This window comes from Phycodurus eques, chromosome 22 (genome assembly GCF_024500275.1).
Source record: "Phycodurus eques isolate BA_2022a chromosome 22, UOR_Pequ_1.1, whole genome shotgun sequence".
Classification (NCBI taxonomy): domain Eukaryota; kingdom Metazoa; phylum Chordata; class Actinopteri; order Syngnathiformes; family Syngnathidae; genus Phycodurus; species Phycodurus eques.
The window spans coordinates 86,555-103,767 of NC_084546.1; the positions used below are offsets into that span (position 1 = coordinate 86,555).

At 46.6% G+C, this 17,213-nt stretch overlaps 2 protein-coding genes across 3 annotated transcripts; both read right to left on the reverse strand.

The window, feature by feature from the left end:
* Nucleotides 1–351: 351 nt before the first annotated feature.
* On the reverse strand, nt 352–12,497 carry tnpo3 (transportin 3). 2 transcript variants are annotated; one of them, XM_061667974.1, is made up of 23 exons: nt 12,251–12,497; nt 10,365–10,565; nt 10,088–10,161; nt 9,830–9,986; nt 9,466–9,609; nt 9,218–9,393; nt 9,003–9,141; nt 8,785–8,931; nt 8,555–8,662; nt 8,392–8,483; nt 8,171–8,310; nt 7,832–8,023; nt 7,467–7,558; nt 7,315–7,391; nt 7,189–7,249; nt 6,965–7,105; nt 6,761–6,877; nt 6,588–6,682; nt 6,362–6,518; nt 6,124–6,291; nt 5,931–6,043; nt 5,803–5,859; nt 352–2,103 (listed from the first exon to the last, which is right to left on the reverse strand). In XM_061667974.1, exons 1-23 carry the CDS (start codon nt 12,368–12,370, stop codon nt 2,100–2,102), a joined length of 2,772 nt encoding a protein of 923 aa, XP_061523958.1. In that variant the 5' UTR covers nt 12,371–12,497; the 3' UTR covers nt 352–2,099. The 2 variants fall into 2 exon arrangements, with proteins under 2 accessions (XP_061523958.1, XP_061523957.1); XM_061667973.1 differs by having other exon boundaries at nt 5,793–5,859.
* A 197-nt stretch (nt 12,498–12,694) lies between these two features.
* Nucleotides 12,695–17,003, reverse strand: irf5 (interferon regulatory factor 5). The gene is made up of 9 exons (XM_061668093.1): nt 16,871–17,003; nt 16,414–16,657; nt 16,021–16,195; nt 15,930–15,952; nt 15,840–15,867; nt 15,567–15,770; nt 15,064–15,453; nt 14,872–14,990; nt 12,695–14,184 (listed from the first exon to the last, which is right to left on the reverse strand). Exons 2-9 carry the CDS (start codon nt 16,585–16,587, stop codon nt 14,014–14,016), a joined length of 1,284 nt encoding a protein of 427 aa, XP_061524077.1. The 5' UTR covers nt 16,588–16,657; nt 16,871–17,003; the 3' UTR covers nt 12,695–14,013.
* Between the last annotated feature and the right edge of the window lie 210 nt (nt 17,004–17,213).

Sequence of the window (17,213 nt, forward strand, 5' to 3'; positions counted from 1 at the left end):
AGGGGGGAAGCATCATACATGCTACTATTTATTGTCTCGTCTATTGTTTTAACAATATTCTCTAGAATGTGGGTGTTTTTTTTTTTACACCCGTTCTTGATCATTCTTTGGGAGCTATACAAAATTTCTCTCAGAGTAAAACGGGCGAATGTTGGGTTTACATGAGATCACTCTAGATTTCTGAATATGAAATTTGCCTAGGAGACAAAAGTTTTACATTTTCAAAGTCTTTGTGCTCGTTACCTTGTAGGAACAAGACAATTTTTTCATTAATATAGTGTATTGTAACTTAATAAAATTGAAATCTCAGTCCAAAATAGTGGAGCGATGGGACATTCATTTCAATTAAATTTTATTTAAATAGCACCAAATCACAACAGTTGTTGTATCAGGGCACTTTACACATGGAGCAGGTGCACCACACTCCTCACTCATTAAAAGACCAACTGAACCCGAACCCACCTGAGCAATCACGATGCGACAGAGGCAAGAAAAAAAAAAAAAACATCTTGAGAAGAAACCTCAAGCAGACCCGAGACTCAGTGTGGGACGGCCGTCTGCTGCGACCGGTTGGGTTAGTGAGTAGAAAAGGAGAGAGAGAGAGAGAGAGAGAGAGAGAGAGACAAGAGTCATTTCCACAACACAGAGTTGAACTTGTCAGGCGTTGACTTGATCCTCAAGGGTGAATTGAAGCTTGAGAAGGCACCGCAGATGAAGGGATCCCCCCCATCAGAATGACCAGGCTGGCCCAGTCGTTCAGAGCAGAATCCTCCATAGCAACACCTCCGTGGAAGTGGGCCACCTAAAATCTTGTCCCGGTCGCTCGGTCGGTGGAGAAACCAAACGGCAACAGCCTCAGATTCGGTCATCGCCACCTACTCCCCTCTTCTGAGCAAGAGAGAGGACAAGCAGCAGTAAAACAGGCCTAGGTGTGCCAAATTGTAAAAAATAAGTCTCAAGTCAAGACTTCAACATTTTTACTGCGGTAGCAGCTCTAATATAGACAGGTAGGGCATTCCAGAGAACTGGGGCGTGAATACAAAAAATAAATAAAAATGCTCAAGAGCCTGCGCACATCTTTCTGGCTCTCATAGTCACTAAAAGACGAGTGTTCCAAACGTAGGTTTCGGGACGGAACAAACGGTTCAACTAAGTCAGAGAGATAGAAGGGTGCTAACCCATGTAACAAAAGCACCATGATATACCATGCATGGCCAGGTAATGCCACAAGTTGTTCTTGGTGTAGGTCTCCATCTTGCAAAATAAAAACATGTTGCACCTGTTTGCTAAGTCGTCAGGCCCTGATTACGGGTGGCAAATGGTGTTCCTGCAGGGGTCATTTTGAGGAAGAAGAGGAGACGACGACGACTTCGGGATACAAAAGGGAAAGGTGGCTGTCCATAATCTGTTGGAAGGCGAACTCTAAAGGCACAACAACAGTTGAGTCATTTGGCTTGAACCTGCAGTTTTTCCTCATGGAATATTTGGTTTCACTTACCACTGGGGAAATGATGAGAAATGTGGGAAATCAAGACTCTGATTGGAAATGCAAATTTTAGCAAACATCCAGCATGATGGGCTTTGATTTGATTTCAAGAACTACATTTGTTGTTTCAGTTGTTTATTGTCTACAACAAGGCAACAGCCGCCAAGATTTCATGTGTCAGTCTGGCATTTCCCAGCTTTCACTCTGTCACTCTCTGCAGCAAAACAACTAAAAAATAAGCAAACTTTAAAATGGTCAAAAGTGGTGACATCAAGTCCTCCACTGGGAGCCACCCAGCCAAGAGCATCGTGGGATATCATTTGGCTCTTTGTACAGCATCGCCAAAACTACCATGACCAAAGTCCCAAAAATAAAGTTTCTCTTAAAAACAGTTGACCAGGCACATTGCGCTTCTCACCCATTGGTTCACTTTGTGAACCTTTCCTCCTTGGCCTGCCCCTCCCACCTCCCACCTGCTGCAGGTGCATCTGTTCAGTAAATCCTTGAGATCTGGCCGAGTGTCCACCGTCCACAATATGTCCCAACTCCTCCCGTCAGATCTCCGTCAGCAGTCACAGCTTTTGCTGCCACCTCTCAACCCCCAAAATAGATTTTACCTGAAATACAGCCACAATTAGTTATCCAGCCATTTACTCCTGCATTGCCCCTTTTCCACTGCACATGTACTGGTTTACGTGCCATTTTAAAGCCCGCCTCACCCTAACCACATAAGTAACGTAAACCATCATTGGTCCACAGGCTTGGGGAATAACGGAATACATGTCCCGGCGTTACGTAATCACGATATAAAAAAACAAACAAAACAACAACAATGTAACTGTAATCTGGTACAGCTACAACATGGAATCAGATTACAGGTACATTTATTCAAAATGTGGATTATTTCAAAGGATTACATTTTTAATGTGGGAAGAGAGAAGCCGGTTGTCGATTTGAGCCCTCGCCCGCTTTCAAACTAGCGGGCCCAGCAACCTTTTCCGGAGTTTAGCACCGCAACAAGTGGATAAACGGTCACATCACAAGCTCAAAGGACCGCAGAGAGTTTTTTGTTGTTGTTGTTGACCAATCAAAACGACACAGGCCACTGGATGTCCGTCTTGGCTTCCCAAATGCGGCCAGTTTTACCCCGAGCTCAGTGGTGGAGACATCACCGAGACTGACCAGGGACCCGAGAGGCCAATATATTGCTTTCGCTCTCACCAGAAAGACGTCTCCAGACAACTTGACAACCAATTCACCTGGAAGTCGCTGACATATGCATATATTTATTGTTGAAATAAATTTATAATGTATATCATACGTATTTGTGCGGAGCACGCACACCGGGACAGTCTTCTAATGAAGACGCTTTCACCTCTTGGCAAACCAGCGAGTCTCCAGGTGACGTCACAGAGATGGCGGTGACTCGAGTTGCCATCAGATTGCCAACAAGGATCCAAGCCAGTGAAATACAGGTCTTGAAAGCGACTCGGAGAGAATGGACAGTGACCGTATGGATCGTATTCACTGGAGGACTTACTCGTTTCGGATAACATTTACAAAGAAAACCGCGAGCTGCCAAAGTCATCCGGACTGCTGGTGGCTTCGGCTATGGCGCAGTGAGCAGCGGGCTCGCCCTACACCCGCATCTTGTAAGTAGATATTTCACGATCCCGTCACAAATCACCCACTGCTTTATTATTTAAGCACTGTATTGCCAATATCAGCTGTCACCGGCAATAATAGGTTCCCAGCGGTTGACGTCACCTATCAAAATTCCGACTTTGTGTACGTGTATAAAGCTTCATTTGTCCTCTTTTTTTCCATTTCACTCTTTCTAACAAACGCCGAGTCATGTGGAAAGGTTTTAAAAACTTATGACGTTATGAAGCGAGTGAATCAAATTTCCCTCACGGGATGAATAAATCTTTAATTGAAGACTCTAAATTGCCCGTAGGTGTGAATTTGAGTGTAAATGGTTGTTTGTTTCTATGTGCCCTGCGATTGGCTGGCAACCAGTTCAGGGTGTACCCCGGCTCTCGCCCAGAGTCAGCTGGAATCGACTCCGGCGCGCCCACGACCCGCGTGAGGATGAGAAGCAGAGAATAAGACGGAAAAGACCAGATAAATATATTGTAGTGACCTTTCATTTATTTTGTCTTTTTTTTTTTTTTTTTTTAGTATATTTGGTGTTGGAGTTATACTAAAGTACCATAATTAAAAGTAATCAAGTTATATGACTTGAATATTATGGTACTTGAATTACGTTTTTTAACAGGTAACTCGTAACTATCGGAATACATTTTGAAAGTAACGCTCTCGACCCAGTTGGTCCAATAGATCCATGTTGGCCAATAATAAGACAACACTTGGTGTGGAAAAGCAGTCCAGTATTCTATTCCAATTCACGTTTAAGAAAAAGGGAGCATCAATTATTTGCAGTTTTCGCTCTTCATTGTCGGTCCCCATATGACAGTCCACCTCTCCACCTCTCTCCGCTTTTATTTTTTATTTTTTTTTGCTCGGTCTCTTTTCAACTCAAGTACATACAAGAGATCCTCATTTTCTCCATCATTACTTGTCAGCTGACTTGTTTTATGCAGCGTTGCATTAATGATGACAGCTACTAAGGAGTAGGCTTTACACGATCAGGATTTTTGGGGCCGATCACCGATCAGCGATTTTAAAAAACCGATAACCGATCACCAATCCGAACACAAGATGGAGGAATGTGTCTATTTAAATGACCTGTTCATTTACTGTATATACTTGTGTACTTAATTGCTCAAAAAATTATATTTACAATAAATAATGTATCTTTGTTCCTCAATTTATGCCAGTGAGGCATAGTGACCGACAGAACAAATGAATGCTCTTCTATTAGATGGCAGGAAGTAAATACATTTTTTGTGACATTTTTGTTTGTTGGTGTGCCGTGAGATTTTTCAATTGTAAAATATGTTCCTTGGCTCCATAAAGGTTGGAAATCACTGCTCTCGTCAGATCGTGTATTCCAGGGGTGTCAAACTCATCTTAGTCACAGGCCACATCGTAGTTATGACTTCCCCCGGAGGGTCGCTACGACTGTCAACCCATACAAACCTCATATAATTAAATACAGTACATACAACACATTGATTAATAAACAGTTTTGAAATCAGAAGCTAAAAAGAACGTTTTTCAATTATTAAATTTCTTTTCAAAGGGGTATTGGTAACAAAAACATGCTTGCTAATATCTCAATTTTATTACACCAGAGCACAATTAGCAATTTCGATATGCTTTCACGGGCCACATAAAATGACGTGGCGGGCCAGATCTTGCCCCCGCGCTACCCAGTTTGACACCTGTGGTGTATTCTAATCAGTCAGGTCAAACCAACATTACAGAAATAATGGGTGCTAACTTACTGTAATTAAATTACTTTATTGTAATTACTTCACCCACACCAAAACTTTAGAGCATGATTCGACAGAACGGCGGCATGTTTCCGTACAATCGTTCGTGCTACGGCTAGCTTGCTAGGCTGCATAACGTTTTGTTGCCTGCTTGCGAGCCGTATCGTATTAAAAGTATGTGAACATACCTTAAGCAAGCCTTAAATGAACGTCCTCTCCTCTCCTGAGCACCGGAGACCACCACCACACGTTTTTTCCCCATTTTGTCCTAATAATACAGTCGGACGATCCACTCTTATTGTCGTCGCCACGGTAACAAGTTTATCCGGTCGCATTTGAGTTGACAAGATAATGCCCAATGATCGTAAAAAAAATTATGTGGTGGTATCGGAATACAAGATTTTATTGCAGTAGTCTAACATGCAATTATGAAAGAGCAAATTTGTCTTGTAGTCTGATCCGGCATTACGTGTTGTCTGTCTCAGACGTGTTGTCTGTTCCACACCGCCATGTTTTTTTTTTTTTTTTTTTAAATAACGTTATTGGCCGTCAGATATTTACAGGACTACGTCAAAAGACACGCGACAAGGCGAAAAATAAACTAGCTTTTGGATTCAAATATACTGTGCACGATGGCGACGCAGAGTAAATGTCCTTTGCGGGGCCGATCAAGGACGTCATTGATCGGATCTGTGAATTATGACATTAAAGCCGATCAGCATAAAATGCAAATTATCGGCCGATAAAATCGGTGTAAAGTCTACTCAGGAGGTACCAGTTTGCGGTGGAAAATTTAGCACCCCAAGCCGAAATACAGCAGAGCCGGTACTGTGGAGTAGAAGAGGGAACTCTGTGTGTGTGTGTGTGTGTGTGTGTGTGTGTGTGTGTGTGCATACACACATGCTTACGTGCGTTTACCGGAATAGTCTTGTGAACTCTCTGATGGCCCAACACACTTGCTTACATTCATCAGCACTGCAGAAGGAGAAGCAACTTAAGCTGTTAAATTGATGCCTGCTTTCAAACACATTGGTGTTGACGCTCACCTGGTGACTTGTTTGTGGAAATCTGTCAGCTGTTTGTGCGTCACTGTGACCGTCCCTCCCGAAGTCTCCTTGGGCAAGCCTTTCAGAGCGCTCTCCAACCAGCGGCAGAATGTCTGCAACGAGGACACGCCGTCGACACGTCAGCGACCGGCCAAGTATCCGACTCGCCCCGCGCGGCCCGGCGGCCTCTCACCGGCCGGTCGAAAACCATGACCTCCCACAACACTTCCGCGATGTCGGGCAGCGTGTACGGGGGCAGACAGAAGCAACACGAATGCATGAGCTGCGTGACAAGTTGCTGGCCGTGCTGCTCCATGGCTTGACCGATCAGCTGCTTCCTCAAATCAAAGTCCTCCATGTGCTTGAGGGACACAAAAGACAATTCCCATTCAGTTACCTCCCAGTAAGTATCTCCCATTTCCTGTTCTTACGTCGTTGGCCACGCCGGTGTGGATTAGATCTCGCACAAACTTCATGACGCTGCAGTTGGCGTCTCTGTGGTCCAGCGAGGTGGCGGCGATGGCACACTGGATGATGTGGACAATAATGCTGCTGCTCAGCAGCGTGACGGGACTCCGTTGCACAAACCTGAACACAAAGATGTACATCACACAAAAATAAAGACTAAGTAGGTGATATGAGCTTGATGCAAGTCACCTTGTCGCCAGCCTGAAGAGGTCGTCGACCGTGTCTGGGTGGTTCACAAGGCCGTTGGCCTGCTCCAACAGCTGGAACGTTGGCATGCACAAAGCCTAACAGGGAATGGTGATGAGCCTGGTAATTATTGTTAGCTATTGGCAAAATGTCACTGTGGCTGTTTGACAGCTCACCTGTAACATGTCGAGCAGACCCTGCCGACAGCCCTCCTCCATACCGTACTCGTCCACCAGGATGCTGCCCAGGTACAAGAAGCACGAGTGTGGATACACCTGGTACACACTCACCATCTGACAACACCGGACGGGTAAAACACACACGTGAGGAACGAGACCTTCTCCAGGCAATTCTCCAATTAGTCCATCAACTCTTTTGACCTGAGTAACCAGGGGCTGCAGTAAGGAGGCGGAGCCTTTTCCGACACAGCGCACGGCGAAGCGGAGGCAGCGACAGCATCGTTCCACAATCCGGTTGTCCGCCTGGTGAGTGTTCAGAGTCTCGGAGAGCACGGGCCAGATCTGGAAGCAACACGTATAACCACAAGAGTGGAACGCCAGACCCATATGTTGGTGTGACGGCACGGGTTTTGCATTTATTTTACCGCCTGGATGACCTTCTGACACGGGTGGGTCTGGCCGTTCTCCACGATGGGGTTTGTGTGTCTGAAACAAGCGAGCACCACGTTCACCATCGGCGTTAACAGGCCGGTCGTCAGGTGAACTTTTACCTGAAAATGACGGCCAGTCTGTCCAGCCAGACGGTCGGATCGGCCGATCGACCGTTCGTTGATTCTTCAGCCAGAAGCTGAAACGGCAAAACATTTTTTGTCGTCTGTTTTCAAACAGACCCAAGACGGAAGCGGAAAGAGGATTTCCGGACCTTTTTAAGGGCTGAAACCTGAACAGCACACAAGTCACCGAGGCACTCTGCTATCTTGTCGAGAGGAAGACGACCAAGGACCAGCGCTGTACCTACCAGTTAAAAATAACAAGCTTATGACATCATTGTTACTGCCAGAGTTCAACACGGGTCAAAAAAGGTTGCCGCTTCATCTGGTCATCACCTCCCTGGATGGAGAGAAACAACAACATGGCACATTTCATGGCGATTCTATTGGACCCTTCAAGGGGACTGCTTGACATCACTACTGGCCAGGGAAGCGTTCCTTCCATCGCAACATTCACCTGCGCTCACGTTACACTTATGGCTCGAATGGCTCGAGTATGCCGATTCACCGCGGGTACCTTTGAGCAGTCCGACGGCGGCCTCTGTGGACAGCGCAAAGGAGTCCAGGGAGCGAGCGATGTCCAGAAGTCCTTGGAAGTGCTGCGCCATGTGGTCCCTGCACACGGAGCAGATGTTGTGGATCGCCTTCGCTGCGGCCGAGGCCAGGGGTTTCTCTCTCAGACCTTTCATCAGGTAGTTCAACACTGGGTCTGACGCAGACGGGACACAAAATCTTTTTGCATTACAAGCTGAAGGAAACATACAGATGCTCTGTTAAATACAAGAAGGTTACAAAAAAAATACAAAAACATTTGACATTATTGTGTAAAATGTAAAATAGTTCTACGTGCCCTCACCAAGGAATCTGGGGTTTCTGTCCACGACCTCGCTCATCTCTCCGACAAGCTCGATGCTTGTGTAACGCACCGCCATGTGAACCACTTCTGGCAGCAACACAACTTGCTGCAACACCTCCAACAGGGTTGCGTTGTTTTCACTAAAACATTTACAAAGTCAATATGTTAGCTTGGGTTAACTTTTTTTTTTTCCCCATCATCAAGGAGGCAATGGGGCTCACGGGTTAACACTTTTGGCGATGGCAGCCATTATGAAGAGAACAGCTTCAGTCACCACCCAAGGAGGATTCCCATCTTTTAGGGTAGAATACAACTGAGAAGACAAATGAAACATGAACATACAAGAACACACAAACAGTCAATCACTTTTTGGAGTTGTCTCACCTGAGAAAAACACTCCATAGACCCTACAAGAAAAATGACGTCTTTCACTAGGTCAGAAACTCTCATCCTGAACTCCCCAAAATCGTCCGTCTCCTCAGGAATTCCTTCCTGCGTGAAGCAAATGCACAGCATTCAGCCCGACCGATTCTCTGAGCCTCGAACGAGACCCGCCCCGTATGTAGACCGAACTGGTGACTCATGAAATGAGGTTCACCAATCTGCACACTTACATGGTCTGGGTCCAGCTGACAATGTCGGGCCAAACAGTGCAGTAGTCTCTGAATGTATGGTCGGAAAATGGTGTGAAGGGCCACATCGTTGATCTTGTACAGATTTTCACCAAGCCGGTACCAGAAGTTAAAGGAGATTTCAACCACCTGGAGCACAGATGCAAGCTTAAACGGAGAAATGACTTTTTTCTTGTTCCGTTTTGCAGTTATTTGGCTACCTCGTAGTGGGGGTGTCCGGCACAGATCAAAAGAAGCTCCAGGGTCCTCAAGTCTCCCATTCCCTGACCTGGACTCCTGACCGTGGTCTCCAAAAAGGTCTCGCAAAGCTCAGTGAAGATTCTGCAATAGTTAAGAACTCTGAGGGGGAAAAAAATACAATGGCGTGACTGACAACACCGACAAATCTCTGGCAATGTGCTGCCAGCCTCCTCACTTGTCGAGGTCTTCACGGGCCACCGCCATGTGATAGGCCGTCTCCAGCGTCAGGACGCCCTGGAAGAGCTGCAGCGCCAACGTCACGTTCGTGTCGACGTTCTCAATGGTGTAGAGGGCAGAGCACACGCAGTCTGCGGCCGCCTCGTGGAGGTTAGTGGACGTATCGTCCCTCTGCTGCAATGAAAAAAAAGGATCGTCAGCTGATCGAGTCACAAATGTGGCGTGTGAATACAGCAGGCAGCGCACCAGCACTTGGAAGAGAACCATGAGCAGCTGATTACTGGCCATGAAGTTACTATCCAAGACTCCCAGGTTGAACCAGCTCCCCAGACAACGAAAGACCTTGATGAGCATCTTCTCATTACTTCCCGTCTTTTCCACACACGACGCCTAAAAGGAAGAAATAAGTCAGAATATATATATTTTTTTTTTTTTTTAACACTTTTTCTCTTTTCGGCCATTGACATGACTGAAAAATTGATCAACTGTTTTCTGGGAAACATGAAAACGTGGGCTCATTGGGTTCAAGTATCTCAGTTGTCGACGCCCAGAGTCGAGCAGAGTTCACGTGAGTCAAAGGGACGAGACGGCAACGGAAGAGTTCTCTAACCAGTAGCGTGACCACGGTGGAAGAGTAATACGCCAAGTCCTCGATAATCTCTGTCCTCCGATTGGCTCCGATACGTAGCGAGCGGCTGTGGACCTCTTCAGGCAGCACCGTCAGGATCTCGATGAGGAAGGGCATGGAGCTGATGTCACCGTTGTACCTGAGAGGAGCAGAAACAAACAGCTCAAGTTGTCCGACGCCAGAAATTAGAATCAATATCATGTCCATGACAACATAGCAATGCACTGTGTAAATTCTTACTTTTCAATGAGCGTATGCACGCATCCTTTCCACGACGCCATCTGAAGAGCAAGGTCCGCGATGGCCAACGCCAGCTACAACAACAACAACAACAACCCAGTCAGACGAAAAGACGAAGGCGGCCACCGGATTGATTCAGTTCATTTCGGTGCAACCTCTGTCAGTCCAATACAAGTCACAACTGAGTGAAGCGTGCTCTTTTTCTGCTCGTCATTCACTTCGTCTGCAGTTTGGCCAATATAGTCAAACCAAAATGAAGCCGGGGTGTCGGCATTACCTGGGTTACGATGATGGGCGACAGGTCTTTGAGGTTCTGGATATGAGACAGCAGTGAGTCTCGCAGCGCATTGTGGGAATCGGGTGGAAGCTCGTAGAACGAAGTCTGGATCTTCATCTTCATGGTCTGAGCGGCAAAGTAACACGACTCCACGTCCTGTTTGAGCTGCAGCAGCTGATCTGAGATCTCCCACGCATACATCTGGAAATAAAGGCACCACAAATCACCGTGCTGCGTCCCATATTTTTGTTCCTAACGCGAAGGCAGCTTCATGAGATTGAAACGGATAACTTCACAGCTAATACATAGAAGGGAGGGAATTTCCATTTTTTTCATGTTATTTCATAACAATTTCATTCATTGTTTTAGTGAAAGTGATCGTGTTAAAAAATATCTGAAGTTGCACATTCCTATTTTATCTTTGTTTCTATTTGACACAAAAAAAAAACATTTATTCATTACTTGAGTAGTGTTATCAATGAGAACTTTAATTCAAGTCGTTGGAGGAAGACTTTTTACTTCCACTTGAGTTCTATTATTCTAAAGTAACAGTACTATTACTTGAGTAGAAGTATGGCTCCTCTTCACCTGCCAACAAGCACCGACTTGCTATGACGCCCAAATCAAGTTTAGGATTATAATAAGACTCGCAAAATATCTTATAACTAAATTAAATGATAAATCAGTCAAACTTTATCCACAAACTTGAGTCACATGAGCAAGGTATGAAATATGACAACTGTAAAAAATAGCAAGAACTGCTGGTGAACAAAGCAACGTGAAAAGAACTGCAGGAAGTTGAGTCAAGTACTGGGCGTGACAACAAGCTCACTCTGTGGGGAAAATGTAACGTTTGGGGGCTTAATATCCAATTGTGCTTACGTTTTGCAGTGACACACATCAAAACTCCCAAAGGCAAACGGTAAAAAGCGGCCAATATCGAAGGAATTCCAACATGTGTTTGGTACAAAAACACCACCACCACACCCACAGTGAAGCATGCGGGAACTCTGTTTGCCTTTGGTCAAACTCCAGAGTTGGGCAGCAGACCCTCACCCTCCACTCAAAGTATGAAAGAAGTAATAAGAGATGAACATTTTGAAGGAGAGATGGCCCAGTATTGGCCATGTCGAGATGTGCCATTTCTCACACACACACAATATTTGCCAATCTGGCAACATTGCTCAGATTTTACATAAAAGTGCCAGTGGCGCGTCAACGTTGATTTCCACACCGGGTCTTCCTTGTGGCCGTCCGAGTCGTGGGCTCGAACGGAGAGTTGAGCGCACTCCAAGCCCAGGCTGCTGACCTACCTAAGGCGTCGGAACTCAGGTTCAGGGACGCGTGCGCGGCGCCAGCCGCCATCTCTTTGCACACGAACACATGAAAAGCAACAAGCCGTTGAGCTGAAGTCGCCGGCAGCAGATGAACGACGTGACTCCTGCCGTCAACGTCACCGCAGCAGTTACGTTCATTAGCCATGCTAACCAGCTAACACACGAGCAGAGCCAAAGTCTGACAACCCCCGCCCCAAACGTCAACACGCATTCGATGGACATCCAATAACTCCGTCAACTCGCTCCTCGTCAAGGACGAGTGACAGACGCCGAAAAGCGCAGCGAGCAGCCTGTGTTGTTGTGGCTCATTCATTAGTCGCCGACTAGCTTAGCTGAGATGCTAACGGGCTCCAATACATTACATGGCGCACTTCTTTCCCAGCGATTCCAAATGTACAAGTTGCATGAAGAAACGCCATTCTGCTCAAGAAGAATCGTGGAAAAAAACAAAACAAACAAACAAATAAACCAAAGCAAAACAAAACAAAAAGCCCGAGTGGCACAGCGGCCCCCGCCCGACTCGGTGAGCGGAATGTCCCGTTTTCCTACCGATCTCTGGAGCTCGCCGAGCCACATCGAAGCTCGTTCCTTCCCGGCCGGATCCGGGTCGTGGTGCAGGGCCTGAACCGCCTGGTAGACGAGCGGCAGACTCGGTTTGCCCCCCTCCATTGCTCGGGTCCGAAGCGGCAGATGGACACGGAAGAAATGCGACAGACGACGCGCTCGTTGAGCAATTTTAGAAGGTGTGTGAGTGTGTGCCGACCGCCATCTCGCACGGGCTTCCCGCGTGTCGCCGCTGTGCTCACCCGGCAAGAAACACAAACGTGCAACTTTGGTTCTGCTGCGCTCGGACCGGAAAAACTAGTCGGACATCCAGCACACAAACAATTTCCCTTTTGCACCCCAATGCCAGGGAACAACTTGATCCTCACTACAAGCAAAATAGTTCGAGCAGACTTTGTGAGATGTGTACTTTTAATTAAAGCATGAGTGATCAGGCAAAACATTGTCTTTTTAATATGATTCAAATTCAACTACAAAGGCATTTCGGAATCGCACAATCGTTAAATAAACATAGCAATAAAGAAAATGAGATGGTTCCCGTTCAGTCACAATTTCTTTATATCTATAAAAAAAAAAAAAAATTCACAAATGATGCCAGGATCTAAACCAAAGAGCACATTCACATTCGAGTCAGGTTGAACATATTTTTCCATTGAAAGCGCTTAAAGACACACACATCCATATCAAGTCTCCCATGCTGCAATACAATGGCTGGATTCCCACCCAAAAATGCATTCATTATCTTTTCAAAGTATGTTAGTACCAAATACGTCCTCCGGGAGGCCAATTTACCGAGCACAGGTCGACGGAGTTGAATAGAAATATAAATCGATACACCAATGTGGTAGACGATCGTTCCACCACCTCATTAAGAATTGGCAAAAACGAATATGACCCAGGTGGGGTTGTGCTCGCAATTGTAATGACGTCGATAATGCCAACACATTCAATTTGTTTGTCACGTGATTTATCCCAAATCTGTCTGAGACAGAAATAAACTCAGATCACTGGGACCTCATATCCCAGGAGTCAGAGAGGTTCTATTCAGGGGGATTTCTTCAAGGCAACGTCCAGAACATCATCGTGCTCTGCATGCATTATAATTCCGCTCCAAACACTCTGTCATCAACTTGCTACCAATGGCTGAATTTTTAACGTCAACTAAAAACACATTTTCATTTGATGACATTGTGAATTTTGTGGAAATGTACGGTGCTATAGCTACATTACAAGTGGTTATTAAAATGATTTCATTGAAATGATTTCATCCCTAAGGAGTCTGTGTCCACCATTCGAGGCCTGTCCACCTCTACAGTACCGAAGGTAACCGTGATTGTCTCTCATGCTTCCCTGTGACCCTGACCAGGTTAACGTGCAGATCAGTGGATTGGTGGATGGATGTGTTCCCAATATTTGAAGACAATACGAAACTATCTCTGCGATTGGCTGGCGACCACTTCAGGGTGTACCCCGCCGCTCGCCCGAAGAGAGCTTGGACAGGCGCCAGCACGCCCGCGACCCGAGTAAGGGGAAGCGGTACGGAAAATGAATGAATGCATGAAACTATGTCCATATAGGAACAGGGTGAGAAGTTCAAGTCAATAAAACCCACTGAACACGAGCAAACTATCTTGAAATGAACATGGCCCTCTTTTGTTTACTCTTACGCACGCACAAGTGCTGCTCAATGTTCTCCTGGTTCTCTGGTCTGGGGGCTTTGAATGTCGGTTTTCCGGGAATAGTGCAGGTCAGAGTCCTTGGATATTTTGACTCTGGAGAAGTCTCTGGAGCTCTTTAAACTGCTCCACTGTCTGGTCCTTTACATCCGGGTTAGAGATTTGCAGTCGGATACTATCGATGGACCAGCTATGCTCTCCTGAGAACATTTCTGTTAGAATCCGAGCCACCACCGGAACCACCTGAATAGGACAAGAAATGGTCCATGATGAAACACCGTCCAAAAAGTCAAGTCGAGGTGATTTTTAAAAATGGACAGTGAGGGGGCTTGCCTAATGTGTAGAGAAACACAAATGTTTATTCGCACATTCAAACATAGTTTACGGGAAATCAAAACTTTTAGGTTCAACTTTCAGGATACACTATATGAATCATGTTCATTGAATCAAAGCAAAAACTACAAATGTACGTATGTGTACGGAGCGTTTGGGTTTTTTTCTCGGTGTATCGTAGCAATCCCGTTGAAATGATACCCCCTCTTGTGGTTAAAAAAGTGAAGTAACGACACCGCGGTCTGAAAGGGGAGCTTATGTTAGAGATGCAGTGCTTTATTGAACCTGAAGAAAAGCCCAAGCAAGTGCTATGATCTTCCAGTCAGGACATTGCTTTGCTCAAGAGGAGCAAATAAAATAAATAAATTGCCAAAAAAACATGATTTTCCTATGAAGCAAACAAAGTAATATTCCCCCTGTCCTGGACAAGCAACTCATTTTCTTGATGGACTGCCAATGATTGCTGAGCATTGCCTCTGCTATGAAGCGCAAGATCGAAACAAAGTGAATACTCACAATAACAAAGCCGAATGTCCGTTTCCAACGGATTCTCAGCAAATCAGCTCAATGACCTTTACGTCTCTCTCTCTCACTGACCTGAACCACAATGAGTTTCTTCTCTTTGGGTTTCATATCAGGCCAGTCCTCCCCGAAGCAAAAGTAGATCTCGTAGGGGGGAACGTTCGGAGCTTCACCCTTCTGGTACAAGATCAGTCCTGGACAGGACATTTATTCGTAGTATTGTCAATGTTTGCAACCGATCACAATGTCAAGACTTGAGTTTGTCACCTTGTAGGAAATCGTTGAGGCTGAACACTTTGACCCTCCTCTCTCTCTCCAGACGATTGGGCAGACCCCGATCGGGCGCCCCCGGTCCAGACCAGAATACCTTACACTGACAGAGGCGGACGGCGTAGATGTCCTGCTCCCTGATTTCCAGGATGAGGCCTCGATCCATCACGTTCAGCAGAGCCTCCGTGAATTCACGTTGCTTCTGGCTCGGGATCTCAGAAGTCCCCGGAAACAGGACCTGCTGCAGGTCGACGGGTCCGCACAGGTCGACTCGCTGCGGGTCGGGCCCCAGTTGTCCATAGAACAGCCGGCAGCCCTGAGGGTTACTGATGGTCAGCGAACCCATCGCCCGGCCGCGGTACTGGAACTTCAGGTCCAGATCTGTAGCTGCGGCGACACAAAACCAAAGGAGGAAGTCGCGTCGGCTTCGCCACGTAAACGCTCTGCAGACCTCAAAATGAAGACGGTGACCCCCCCCCCCCCCGCCCAGCTTCACTCACACGGGATGCTACTGAGCAGGTTGGCCGGGTCCGCCTGAGCCTGGCCCACGCCGCTGGCCTCGAGATTATCAAAGCTGACCCCGTCAAATATTTGGAAGTCCTGCTGAGGGAGCTCAGAGGTCACGGGGGCAACGCGAAACTGGTTCACATGACTCAGGGGATGCGGCACGGACATCGAAGAGGCAGAGTCGCACTTCCCGGAATCTGACGAGCCATCGAAACGTCAGACGACAGAAACTGCGTTTCCACGGCCACGTAAATCCCTGAACTTACCGATCGTCAGCTCCGTCAGATTTGGCATCTAAAACACAATTTTCCCCTTAGAGATGTAAAGAAAAAGGGTCTCAATCATAAATGTGTTACCTCATCGTCGTCCGCGGCGGCGTCTGAAAGACAAATCACATCATGAAAATTTTCTTCGGTACAGGAAGAGGCAAATTGAGCAAGCCCTCACCCGTGTTTACAACTTGGTAAATTTTAATGGCTTGAAGCGGCGTCTGTTTGGTGCCGTCCAACTTGAGCTGAAACTCTTTACTCTTGTTTAGTGCAGAACGCAGGTTTGCTTTCCACTTGGCAGGGTCCGGATGGTCCACACCTTCCTGAAATTTTCCCGTTTCAAGGGCCCACGCCTGGAGGACGTGCACGCACAATCAGAGAGCTCTTCCGCACAGTGTGTGTGAGTTAGTAAACAAAAAAGTCAGCGCGGGAAGAGGAAGTCACAAATGGGCCTCGTCAAACAGGAAGTTGATGTTCCAAGAAGCGGAAGTGAAACTTCTTGTTTTTTGGGGCTTATTTGGTGTGATTTTTCTGACATTCAACTCTGACACGAGAGAAAGAACGGACAGACCTTGAAGATGGTGTTTTCCTCTTGGCACGTTGGCACGCTGCGCGTGGCGTGTTTCCAGGGGATTTGGAAGAGCCGGCGGTCCGAATCGATCCAATGAAGACCAGGGAAACAGCCGCCGTCCACCTGAGCCAGAAGCCACGGTTTCAAGCGCACTCTTCGGGGTTGCGTGTTCATGGTGATGCACTTCGAGTCCCGGGCACCATCAACCGCTGATGCAGGTTACCACGGTAACGGGAATCCCCGACTGCTCAGGGAAGGGATTGGGTTCACTTTTCGCTCTGTTGAATTTTCACACCACATGACCTCGTCCTGCGCCCGTTTACTTTCACCAAGAACATATTCGGGAAATGACACGCTCACACTCAATATTTGACAGCATTCTACCCGGTATATATGACTTTGATAACATTAAGCTAAGTGGAGCAGGACTTAAACATCAGACGTGGAAGGGACTCACCTGTTCCCGTCGTCAATCCGCTTCTTATTCGGTTTGCGCCTCGTTAAACACGCTCTTTCCTCAACGAGAGAGAACGAGCTGCTGCGCAGAAAGTCAACTGACTCCAAGTGTCAATTCTTACACAATAAGCGCAACTATATCCTGTCAGAGATTCACAGACCATCAAAATAAAAGCTCTTCCCATTGAAGAAGGAACAAGTTGAGCTTTCAAGAAGGAAACTTCATTGTAGCGTTAACATCCCTCACTGCGTGAGCTCTCAGTAGCCACCGTTACGCCAGGCTCACTCACACACTCGGAAAGGTGCAACTTCGTCAATGTGGCGCATGAGGACGGAGTCAAAGG